This window comes from Aythya marila, assembly GCF_965140915.1.
Source record: "Aythya marila genome assembly, chromosome: 33".
NCBI lineage: Eukaryota > Metazoa > Chordata > Aves > Anseriformes > Anatidae > Aythya > Aythya marila.
In genome coordinates, this window is record NC_139074.1 from 214282 (window position 1) to 226241 (window position 11960).

At 51.2% G+C, this 11960-nt stretch overlaps 1 protein-coding gene across 3 annotated transcripts; it reads left to right on the forward strand.

Annotated features, from left to right (window-relative positions):
• The first annotated feature begins 1880 nt into the window (after positions 1-1880).
• On the forward strand, positions 1881-11748 carry LOC309889202 (butyrophilin subfamily 1 member A1-like). 3 transcript variants are annotated; one of them, XM_082781958.1, is made up of 12 exons: positions 1881-2245; positions 7108-7455; positions 8082-8363; positions 8493-8597; positions 8875-8895; positions 9431-9454; positions 9547-9567; positions 9661-9681; positions 9808-9828; positions 10325-10345; positions 10502-10534; positions 10712-11748. In XM_082781958.1, the coding sequence occupies exons 1-12, from the start codon at positions 1930-1932 to the stop codon at positions 11248-11250; spliced, it is 1752 nt and encodes a 583-aa protein (XP_082638084.1). In that variant the 5' UTR covers positions 1881-1929; the 3' UTR covers positions 11251-11748. The 3 variants fall into 3 exon arrangements, with proteins under 3 accessions (XP_082638084.1, XP_082638085.1, XP_082638086.1); XM_082781960.1 differs by lacking the exon at positions 1881-2245 and adding an exon at positions 4618-6700; XM_082781959.1 differs by lacking the exons at positions 8875-8895; positions 9431-9454.
• The last annotated feature ends 212 nt before the right edge of the window (positions 11749-11960 follow it).

Consider the following 11960-nt stretch of genomic DNA (forward strand, 5'->3'; position numbering starts at 1 on the left):
GTGGGGCAACTCCCTGCGGGGCGTGAAGGAGAGGTACCGGGTTGAGACACCCCAAATGGGGGTGCACCCCCCCCCCCCCGTCGCTGTTGGGCAGAGGAAGGGGACCTAGGAGTTGAGGAGGAATGGAGACAGGTCCCTTCTTGACACTGCACCCCCTGCCGGCCCCACCTTCCCAGTTGCCCTTCCACAACAGGTTTGAGGCCCTGGAGCTTGAGAGACCGGTAGCTTAGGAAGAGGTAGAAAGTGTAGCCAGGAGGATGCCTAGGGTGAGGAAGTCGACTCCAAGCCTCAGGACTGCTATCCTCTTTTGATAGTCCAGGCTGGCAGTGATGACATTGAAGAGAGAAGCCTGAAGGCTATCAAACGGGATGTTAGGGGACTGGGGTGGTTAGTGGATGGAGCGGGAGTACAGCTCCACTGCAGCCCATGGAGGAGCCCCCAGTGCAGGAGGTGGATGGGGCCTGGAGGAGGCTGCAGCCCATGGAGAGCCCCTGCAGGAGGAGGCCCCAGGCCGGAGCCACAGCCCATGGAGAGGAGCCCACGCAGGATCAGGATCACTGGGGGGAGCTGCCACCCGTCGGGGGACCCAGATTGGAACAGTTTGCTCCTGACAGATGTACCCCATACTACAGACCCATGGAGTAGCAGTTGTTGGAGAGCTGCTGACTCGGCTGAAGGTGGAGAGGCCTTGCAGATAGATCTGGTCAGACTGGAGAGCTGGGCAATCTCCAACTGCATGAAATTTAACAAAGGCAAGTGCCAGGTCCTGCACCTGGGACACAGCAACCTTGGCTATATGTGCAGACTGGGGGATGAGACACTGGAGAGCAGCCCTGCAGAGAGGGATCTGGGGGTTGTGGTTGACAGCAAGCTGAACATCAGCCAGCAGTGTGCCCTAGCAGCCAGGAGGGCCAACCGTATCCTAGGGTGCATCGAGCACGGCATTGCTAGTCAGTCAAGGGAGGTGAGTGTCCCACTCTACTCTACGCTGGGCAGCCTCACCTCAAGGACTCTGTGCAGTTCTGGGCACCACAGTACAAGAAGGACGTGAAACTCTTCTAGAGTGTCCAGAGAAGGGCCACAGAGATGGTAAAGGGCCTTGAGGGGAAGATGTATGCATTCAGCCAGATCTCTTGGTACTCTGGGATGAATCCCATCTGGCCCTATAGTCTTGTATGCATTCATCTGGAGCAGCAAATCCAACACAAATTCAGGGTTTGTTGAGACTTTATCGTTCCTGCAGTCACTGTCCTTTAGCTCAGGGCATCTGGAGTCCCACAGCCCAGCATCAGTGTTGAAGACAAAGGCAAAGAAAGCAATAAACATCTCTGTGAATGACCCTGTCTGACCATCCCCATCAAGTAACAGACCAATGCTTTCTCTCATCCTACTTTTCCTGTTAAGATAGTTTAAGAAAAAAAAAAAAAAAAAAAAAAAAGCATTTTATTGCCTCTCACAGTACTGTACAAATTCAACTCAAATTGAGCTTTGGCCATATGAATTTTCTCCCTACAAAAGCAAAGAGTACCTCTGTAGTACTTCCATAATGCCTGACCTCGCCTCCAGCAAACAGGAACTTTCCTCATCCACCTAAGCTCTAGAAGAAGGTCCCTGCCCATCTGAGCCAACCTTCTGCCACGGCCGCTTTACTGGAGCCGGGAGAGGCACTGGCATTTTGCCTTCAGCACCCTGGGCAAAGGGTGGCAGCTCTGGGCTCGACACCCAGCTGTGCCCCATTCCCTGCAGCCTCCGATCCTGCTCAGCTCTTCACTGCCATCTCTCCACATTTTCCCATTGCTCACAGTTTGATTCCTTCTTGCATGCATGGAGATGAACGAGCTTAGCCAGTGGCTTTCCCTGGAGGTCTGGAGAGGCCCCTGCTGGGGACAAGCAACTCATGCTTGCTAAAGGGCACCCAGCTGCAATGGGATGGTGGTGCCAGCCCTGCAGAGCTCCGCAGACATTGCCCCAGGGGCAGAGCTGCTCCAGGAGGGTTATTGCAGCCAGGAACTGGGCAAAGGTTGGGAAAGTTGGGCGGAGCCTTGTACTTTCTGCAGCTCTGCTGGGTGCCGTGAGGGACGTCTATCTTGGCTTGGAGAAGAACCCCTGGGGGGCCACCTGCCCCCTGGGGGACCTCTCTCTCAGATGGGGCTCCCCTGGGGCTGTAGCTGCCCTAGCCTCACCGGCCATGCCAGGGATCTCCTGACTTCCCTCGTTACTCTGCTCCTCCTCCGCCTGGGCTCAGGTAGGATCCTGTGGGGCTGCTGTGGGCTCTCCCCCCTGTGCATGCAGACTTGCTGCTGTGGGGCAGGGGAGCGGCTGAGGGACAGCGGGGACCCGAGCCCACAGCTCGGCCCATGCTGGGTTTCACTTTCACTTTGGTTCTTTCACGTAATATGGCTGCTGCCTTGCCTGCCCTTTCTGTGTCTCCTTCACCCGCCCAAATGCTGCAGAGAGAACTCCCACTCCCAGCACACCTCCTTCTCCTGCACGTCCTCCCTCTCTCCCTCTCCTGTTTCCCCGGTCATATCCCATGGGACACAGGGGACGCAGCACGTACCAACTCATGCATCAGCTCACCCCCTTTGTCACTCACTGCCCCTAAATTTACGATGCCAAAATCTCACCTCCTCTCTGTGCCCTTCTCCATTGCCCAGTGTGAGAAACATCTCAAATAATTTTCTTCAGACAGGATCTTCTCTGAAGCTATTTTATTCACGATTGCAACGGTCCTGCCAATCAGGAGCACATTTTAGTAAACAAATCCTAACCTTTTATTCCCTATTACCCGACGCCTGATCACCTCCCCTGTTTCCTCATTGGATGAGTACTACAGGTTCACAAGCTACTCGATGCTCCTCTATACCATATATGTGCAATTTTTCTTTTTTTTTTTTCAACCCTTTAATTTTTCCTTTCTTATGTTTTGAGAACTTTTGATCGTGTTCTCCTGCTCGCACACTGCTCATCCTCTTTTTCTCAAGCTTCTACCTTATTTTGGAACAGTGAGGCCTTCTACGGTCCACTTATCTCCTTAGCATTTCTCCTTATTATGACTACACAGTTACCTTGGAATACAGAAAAATAATTCTCTACTGCAAAAATAGACCTTTGTTTCTCACAGTTCCCCCCTCTTCTTTTCTTACTCCTATTGTTGTTTTTGCACTTCTTCACATACCGCACTCTGAAGTTTTTCCAACATTAAGGTGCTGTATTTTTTTTCGCATGTCACAGGGCATGATAGATATACAATGCCATTATTTTACAATACCAACAAATAGTTGTTGGAGCCAATTCTATTCAGCCAATAACAAAATTAGTTTCTCCCAAATATTTCTAAATCCCCAGGAAGTGTCATCTTGAGTTACTCTATGTAGGATCTTGTGGTTTTTTGTTTGTTTGTTTGTTTGCTTGTTTTGGTTTGGTTTTGGTTTTCCCAAATAATTTTTTAGACCAGTGAAATTCATCCCATTTGATCTACATATATACAGAAACTAGTATTAATTACAGGGCATGTTCCTCTTATGAGGTTATTCATAAATCTAATATTATTTGATTCTAGAGTACTATTTTTGCAAACTTTATCTTATTTTCTAGATCTTCAATATTTTTACAATATTTTTGTGTTTTGAGATGTTTACCATAGCTTTTTCAAATTCACTCACCCTTAGCCAAAGTAAAAAACACCTTGCAAAACTGTAAAATGCTAGAGTGTTTTACTAAAGGATTATCTGGAGTCCACTTAATTCTGCATGTGGTCTCAAGGGGGCTTTGGCTTTGTGGGTCTTAAATAATAGTTAAATTTGGAATTATTGCCTCCAGGGTGCAAGCTCCCTTCCATCCTAGGGGCAACACCTTCCTAGCTTTATTGTCATATAGCCAATACCACCCCTTGCCATTCAGGACAGGCCATCTGCTTACAGGATTCTCATGTTGCATCTGGTGTACATTATGCATATTAGCATTCCCGTGGTTACCACAGTTGGTACAGTACGGATGATTCCCTACTTCATGGATATTTCCACACACAGGGGCAGTACTATTGCCCCCTGAGTTTCTATCAATATTGTTTAAAAGGCACCTTTGGTAACACAGTATATTGTAGCCAGGGTTACATGTAGGGAACTCAACTTCAAAATCTATTCCTTCCCAGGACTGTGTATGATCTGTCCTTTTTAGAAATCTAGAGATTCCAGACACAGTTGCTGCCGGAAATAGTAATCAGGGACAAGGCCTTTCCAGTCTTTCTAGGCATCTGGGTGCAAATCCAACAATTATTTCAAGATGGAACTCAAGAGATGGTCTGGATTAATTGGGAATGCTGATTTTTCCCTCCATACTATCACTAATCCATTGAGAATAGCTATTACTAAGATAAACTCAAAATACATCAATACTATGTATATATACACACCCCTAAAATAATAAAGAAATAATAAGTAAGAAAAACAATAGGAATCACAAACTAATAAGGATTCTTCTGGTGGGGATTAAATACCCTCCTTTCTCCTACTTCCAGGGAGTGTTCCCTGGAAACACTCCAATTCTGTGTGATTCAATCCCTCTTACTCATTAATTCATTACAAATTCTTCTAAGGAGAAGTTAAAGATTTACAATAAATAGTTTCAACAGTTTTAACCTGAAAAGTCTTTGTTAATGCAGTCTCTCTGGTATCAGAGTTAACTTTACCCAGATATGAGTCCACCCTTTCTCAGCTGTTCTTACTGTCATTTCAATAGTCAGGAGCACTTGGAACAGTCCATCCCACTCAGGTTGCAGTTTCAATTCTCTCCATATTCACATCAGAACCCAAGCTCCTTCTCAAAATGGTTGGATCAGAGCTTCCAGGGGTGGGTTTTGAGCTAACAGTCCACGGCTCCCTGGAGATGAAAAGAGGATGACAGCCCGAGTACATAGTTCTTAAGAAAAGCATCTTTTGTCTCAAATTGAGGTAATTCATTCCCTTTGTCCATATACAGCAATCCAAATAATATTTCATATGGTGAAACTCCCACATCATTTCTTGGTGCAGTTTGAATTCGGAGAAGTGCCAAAGGTAAGCACTTCTTTTGGGGAAGCTGAGTTTCCAGAACTTAGTCAATTGCTTCTTTACTGCCTAATCTGTTCCACCCTTCCAGAAGAAGAAGGATGCCAAGGAGTGTGAAATTCCCAGTTAATTCCTACAGTCCACGTTAGCCCTTGCAATATTTCTGACATAAAGTGATTTCCTTGATCAGAGTCAATATTTTCAACAATTCCATACCTGGGAGTTATTTGTTCCAGAATTACTTTAGTTACTATGTTCGCAGTAGCAGATACTGAAGGGAAAGCTTCCACCCACCCTGACAAATGATCTACCAAGACTAGTAAGTATTTAAATCTACCTACTTTAAGGAGTTCCGTAAAATCCTCCTGTACATTTTGGAAGCATTGAATTCCTGGTTCTTGCCCTCTTCAGGCTGACTGTTTTAAATTCCTCTTTCCCTTTTGACATACTACGCAACTCCTGCGTACTTGTTCAGCCAGAGTATATGTATTCCTACACATACTTATTTCCATAGCACAGCGTCACACGTTGCTTGAATTCCCCAATGACATTCTTGATATAAAACAGTTAATATTTGCCTCAATACCACTTTATTCAGCATTTCGCTCCCATCAGGGAGTATCTGTTTTCCTTTGGACTTTGTGACACCTAATTACTTAAAAACCTCTTTCTCTTAAAACGGTTTAGTTTGGGGTAGCTCAACAATTCCCTGAATCCTCTCTGGATTTATTTTCATTCCCCCTCAGACACTAGATGCCCTAAATATTTGACTTCTCTTTCTACAAATTTTAATTTATTTTCCAATATTTTCAAGCCCTATTTTCCCAGAAAGTTGAATAGCTTGTTAGGGGCATCCTTCAACTGTTTTCTCCTGTCCTGACAATAAAAGATCATCCACATAACTCCTCCTTTGGAGGTTGGAATTACTCCAAAATTTCTTCTAGAACTTGCCCAAATAAATTGGTGACCCTGTAAAACCATGAGGTAAAATTGTCTCTCTGTATTGCTGCTTCTGCCCCATTTCAGAGTCTTTCTACTCAAAGGCAAATATATCTTTGCTCTCAGGGTCTGAGAGCACCCCATTAATAATACCGTTATTCCAGTCTAACAATTTACTATTTGAATGCCCAATTTCATGATCAAATTCTTTCCCAACAAGTTAGTCCCTGCCTCGGGTGCATACAATAATTGCAGTGGTAGCCCCTGTGAAAAGAATTCAGCAGCTGCCCCATGTTAGATAAGGGCCAGTTTCAGCCGGCTCCAAAGGGGCTTCCTCTGCCCAGAGCCAAGCCATGACAATGCAGTTTAAATCTCTATGAGAGCACACCCAGGAAAAGGAAAAAAAAACCCTGCTGCAGAAGAGCAGCTGGGAGAGTGAGGAGTGAGAAACCTCGCTGCAGAAACCAAGGTCAGTGCAGAGGAGGGGGAGTGCAGTACAGAGGTGCTTGTCTCCACTCAGCTGGGTGCTGTGAGGGACCTCTGTCTTTTGCGGGAGCTCCCTTGAAGAAGAACCCTTCGGGGACCGCCTGCCCCCTGAGGGACCTCCATATGAGATGGGGCTCCCCTGGGGCTGCGGCTACCCCAGCCTCACCGCCAAGCCAGGGGCCTACTGACTTCCCTCGTCACTCTGCTTCTCCTCCGGCTGGGCTCAGGTAGGATCCTGTGGGGTTGCTGGGGGCTCTCCCTCCTGTGCATGCAGACTTCCTGCTGTGGGGCAGGGGAGCGGCCCTGGGGAAGAGGAGACCTGAGCCACCAGCTCAGCCTATGCTGGGTTTCACTTTCACTTTTGTTCTTTCAGACAACACAGGCGCGGTCCTGGCTTCCCTTTCTGGCTCTTCTTCTCCTGCCTGAATGCTGCAGAGAGGGCTCCCACTCCTAGCACACCTCCTTCTCCTGCACGTCCTCCCTCTCCCTCTCCTCTTTCCATGGTGGTTTCCCATGGGACACGGGGGACGGAGCACGCACCAACTCACGCACAGCTTGCCCTTTATCAATCACTGCACATAAATTTAGGATTCCAAAATCTCACCTCCTCTCTGTGCCTTTCTCCATTGCCCAGCCCAGCTCACAGTGGTGGGACCAGGACACCCTCTAACTGGCACCGTGAAGCAGGATGTTGTGCTGCCCTGCCACTTGTCCCCTCAACGCGATGCTCACAGCTTGGAGGTCAGGTGGATTCGGCACAGGTTATCTGAGACAGTGCACCACTACTACAATGGAGAGGACCTGTATGGGGAGCAGATGGGGGCATATGCCGGGAGGACAGAGTTGGTCAGAGATGGTCTCTCTGCTGGAAGCCTGGACTTGCGAATCACGGGGCTGAGACCCTCTGATGATGGCCAGTACTTCTGCACTGTGGAAGATGCTTATGCTTATGCCGAAGCAATTGTGGATCTGGAGGTGTCAGGTTAGTGGCTGGTATGGTGCTGCCAGGGCAGAGTTTATGTGTCCTTTGAATGTTCCAGCTGTTTTACATCGTGAGGCATGCCCATGGATGTGGAGGTAATATCTGGGGAGAGAACTCCATGAATATTTTTGTCACTTTTCACTTTTGTCCTGGAAGACAATAATCATAATACTCAGGGCACTGGGCACAGGCTGCTGAGCAGCACCTTCAGCTGTGTCAGCAATGGGACCAAACAGCACACAGGAAGTCGCAGAGTCCTCTGAGCAGCCAGACGTCTGCTTTATTTTTGCTTTCAGTGCTGGGGGAGACCTGAGACATTGTCAGGAATTCTTGGGGCTTCTTGAACCAGAATGGCTTGGTGCAGAGAAGCTGCCTGCAGGTGCTGAAGATCAGCACCTGGGTTTTGTGGGCAATTTGGAACCACTGGCTTTGTGCAGCCCTGCTCTCTGGATTTTGCACCAAACGGGGTGGTTTTAGGGTGAGGGTGAGTACATGGAGTGCCTCGTCCTTCAGCCCCTGGAGCCGTTGCTGTGCTAGGCTGTGTCTGGCATGGGAGCAGATGGGGCCTTTGCCTTGGAACTGAATCTCTCCCCAAGTCAAGCCCCAGCCACATGCTCTTCCTCCAGCCACAGGCGCTGACCCCCACCTCTCCCTGAGGGGCTACGAGGCCGGAGGCGTCCGGGTGCTGTGTCGATCGGCCGGCTGGTACCCGCTGCCGCAGCTGCTGTGGAGGGATGCTCGCGGGCAGCACCTGCCCTCGGTCTCCCAGACACATTCCCAGGACCAGGAGGGGCTCTTTGAAATCGAAGGTGCCGTAATCATGACTGGGAGCGTGGAGGGACCCTTGTCCTGCGTGGTCAGGAACAGCCGCCTCCAGGAGGAGCGGGAATCATCCCTGGACATCGCAGGTACAAGCGGCACAGCCAGGGTGAGGTGTTCCTGGCCCCTGCACTTGTCCTGACCCAGGAGAAGTCTGGGTCTTGCTCTTCCACCTATGGCAATGTAAACACAGCCCTTTTCCTGGTGCCTTTTCTCAGCTCCCTTCTTCCACAATGCCCAGCCATGGATGGTGGCTCTGGCTCTGGTCCTCGTGCTTTTGGCTGTGTCCATTGGCCTCGGTGTTTATCTCTTTCGAAAGCAAGGTAAGCTGGCAGCGCAGGGATGGAGTGCAGGGAGGTGTTCTGTAGGGACCCTCATGGGTGTGGAGTGGGGCTGAGCCCTGGCCCAGGGAGGTGCGTAGGAGGAGGAAGGGAATGTTCTCCTGGGGATGCCAAAGGCCTTAGGATCGTCTTGGGTGGGAGGCCAGGGAGCATGGCTGCAGCGTGGGGCTGGTGGCAAGGCGCAGCCCCCCTGCACGTGTTCCCACCCAGCAACCAAGCTGCTCTGCTCACCACCTCTTCCTCCGCCTTTGCTTTTCAGCGGCACAGAGCCGAGAGCTGGGTGAGTCCTTGCAGTCCCTGCCCCCAGCCCCTGGGAACTGGTGGTGTCCCTGTGGGAGGGCCTGGTCTGGGTGGGCTCTGGGGGCTTGTGTCCTGGTGTCTCGGGGGTGCTGGAGGAGCAGCTGGAGCCTGGGGTGGGAGTGGGGAGTGCTGGGGCTGGGGCTGCCCTGGGCACAGGACACGGCCGGGATGGCTGAAAGGAACGGGGATCAAGGTGGGGACGGGGAGCGAGCTGCGGGGCTGCCCCACTCTGCACTGACGCTTCTGGCACAGGGACATCCTCCACCCATCCCCATTCACTTCCCTTTGTCTTTTGGTGGCACGGTGCAGAGAGCTGCCCAAGTGTCTGTCCTTACTGCTACAAGTCTTGCAAAATGCTGGGCCTCGGTCCTTGTTAGTCTGGTCACTACAAGTCTGGGAGCAAGGTGGTCTGTGCACATGCTCAAGAGCAAAAGAATTTTATTTGTACCCACGGAAGTAGCAATGTGGTGAAAGTCTCTCCACTCTGACCATTCATTCCTTTTGCTTTTCTATAGCAGCGAAAAAGGATGCAAAGCTGGGTAAGTCTCCTTCTCCAAAGAGAAGGCATTTGGTGTCTTCCTATGGGCATACTCCCATCTGACTGTACATTGCTTTTCTCTTTCTTTTCCAGTGCAACAAGCTGCAGAGATAGGTGAGTGTCCATCCCTGAACTGAAAGAATTTACGGTATAGACATGGGATGAGAAGTTTTTCCCTCTGATCATGCATTCCTTATGCTTTTCCAGAAGAAAAAGCTGCAAGACTGGGTGAGTCTCTCTTTCCCTGCCCCCAACCCCCAGGACTGAAGGAACTGAGGGTCATTCCTTTGTAGCAGCCACTTGATAAGAACCCGATTCCTCTCATCAATGCATTGCTCTTATTTTCCTTTTCAGAGGAACAAGCTGCAGAGCTGGGTGAGTGTCCCCATCCCTGAGCCCCAGGGCAACACCAAGGCGATGTGCAGGGGATGGTGGGCAGCTGGGACAGAGCAGCTAAGGGCTGGCCCCTCAGCCTGACAGGAGAGTGGGGAGTGCTGGGGCTGGGCCTGCCCTGGGCACGGGATATGGGACACAGCTGGGATGGCTGAAAGGAACGGGGATCAAGGTGGGGACAGGGAGCGAGTTACAAGTTTGCCCCGCTCTGCACTGATGCTTCTGGGACAGGAACAGAACGTCCTCCAACAATCCTTTCTTCATTTGGGTAATGTCTATGGTGCCACTGAATTATAAGCAGCACAAGTGTCTGTTTTTACAGTTGCACTAAGAACATTGTTCATAGCTGGACCACTATGTTTTTGGTCCCACCTTGGAACAAGTCTGTATTATCCCAGTCATGGGATGTGTTCAGGGTCTAACATGGGCTTAGCAACTCTCCTCACTGATCATGCATTACTTTCACTCTCCTTTTCAGAGAAACAAGCTGCAGAGCTGGGTGAGTGTCCTGGTGCTTCGACCCATGGCTATGCCAAGGCAATGTGAGGGGAGGGTGGGCAGCTGGGACAGAGCACCCCAGGGCTGGCCCCTCACCCTGCCCACACCCACTGGGCATCAGCCGTGGGCTGTGATCAGCTCTCCCCTCTCCTTACAGCATGGAGAAAATTTCTACTGCCTCACAATACAGGTAGGTGTGCACTGAGTTGCCCTCTGCGGTGTTTCTCCTGCCCTTGGTGGGGCATGTTCAGGAGCCCAGAGGTGCGCTATCTCCTGCCCCGTGGGGCAGCTCCTGGCCCCAAGCTGGGGAAAGCCTGCCCAGGTCTGAGCTCTGCCCCTCATGGCCTGGCTCCTTCTGTCCCTGCAGTGAAGGTGACCCTGGATCCACACACGGCTCATCCCTGGCTTGTTGTGTCTCAGGACAACAGCAGTGTGAGATGGAAAAGTGAATGGCAGCAGGTGCCTGACACACCAGAGAGATTTGACAGTTGGTGCTGCGTGCTGGGCCGTGAGGAGTTCAGAGAGGGGAGGCACTGCTGGTTGGTGGAGGTGGAGGGAAAGGGGCTAAAGGATTCTTGGTGGGCTGTGGGGGTGGCCAGGGCTTCTGTGGAGAGGAAGAAGTGGAACAACATGAGCCCTGAAGAAGGAATCTGGGCTGTGCATTACAATGAAGGACAGCTCATGTCTCTCAGATCTCCTCCCACTCACTTGTCCCTCTCCCCTGTCTCCACGAGGATCTGGGTCTGTCTGAACTGTACCCACGGGCAGGTGTCTTTTATCAATGCTGACAATGGGGTCCAGATCTTCACTTTCACAGCAGCCTCCTTCAACGGGGAGAGCATCCACCCCTGGTTCTGGGTGGAGACAAAGGGAATTCAGCTCCGCCTGAGGAACAGCACCCTGTAGACCCTGTCCCCAGCCCTGGGGGGCTCCTGCCCTTCTCCAGCCACTCCTGCATCACCTCTCCTTGGTCCTGCAGGAGCAGCACACGAATGTAGTGCAGTGGGGCCAGGGGCTGCCCTGTGTTCCTCCCTGCTGCTGGAGGAGGGCTGGGATGCTGCATGCAGGGGCCAGGCCCCTTGCAGCCCCTGGGCTCTGCCCTGCACGTGGCTCCTGTGCTGGGGCACAAGCCCTGCTGGCACCCACGGGTCTCACCCTGCCTCTGAGCCCCAGAAGGTAGCACAGGGGCTGCAGCAGCTCTCCACGCTCCTCTCCCCTCTGCTTGCACTGCTTGCAGACCCCAGGGCAAGGGATGTGGTCACCGTGTGCTGCTGGCCATTGCAGGCCACATTTGCCTCCTAGCTTGGGGTTGATCCTTGTTCTGTGCCTAGTGCTGAGCATGAGCAGCCTGTGGGGGCTCTTTGTTCCCTCCTCTGGAGCACATCAAGGCCCAGCAGCAGCAGGACTGTGACAAATAAAGTTTTGTACAGGAAGATGGAGTCTGTTAGTGGCATTTCTTGGGTGCTTTGTGTCCTGAGGCCTTGCTGCCTGGGAAGGCATCTTGCAGCACACCGTCTCCTCACACCCCTTGCCCTGCAGAGCCTTCGCCGTCCTCGTAGCCCTCCCTTGGAGGCTCTCGCACAGTTTCACGCCCTTCATCTGCTGCGGTGCCCACA

Coding starts and splice junctions, on each gene's coding strand:
- LOC309889202 (XM_082781958.1), top strand. CDS start 1,930: ATGGTGGTGCCAGCCCTGCAGAGCTCCGCAGACATTGCCCCAGGGGCA. Junction 2,246..7,107: donor CCTCCTCCGCCTGGGCTCAG/GTAGGATCCTGT, acceptor TCCATTGCCCAG/CCCAGCTCACAGTGGTGGGA. Junction 9,829..10,324: donor GGAACAAGCTGCAGAGCTGG/GTGAGTGTCCCC, acceptor TCTCCTTTTCAG/AGAAACAAGCTGCAGAGCTG.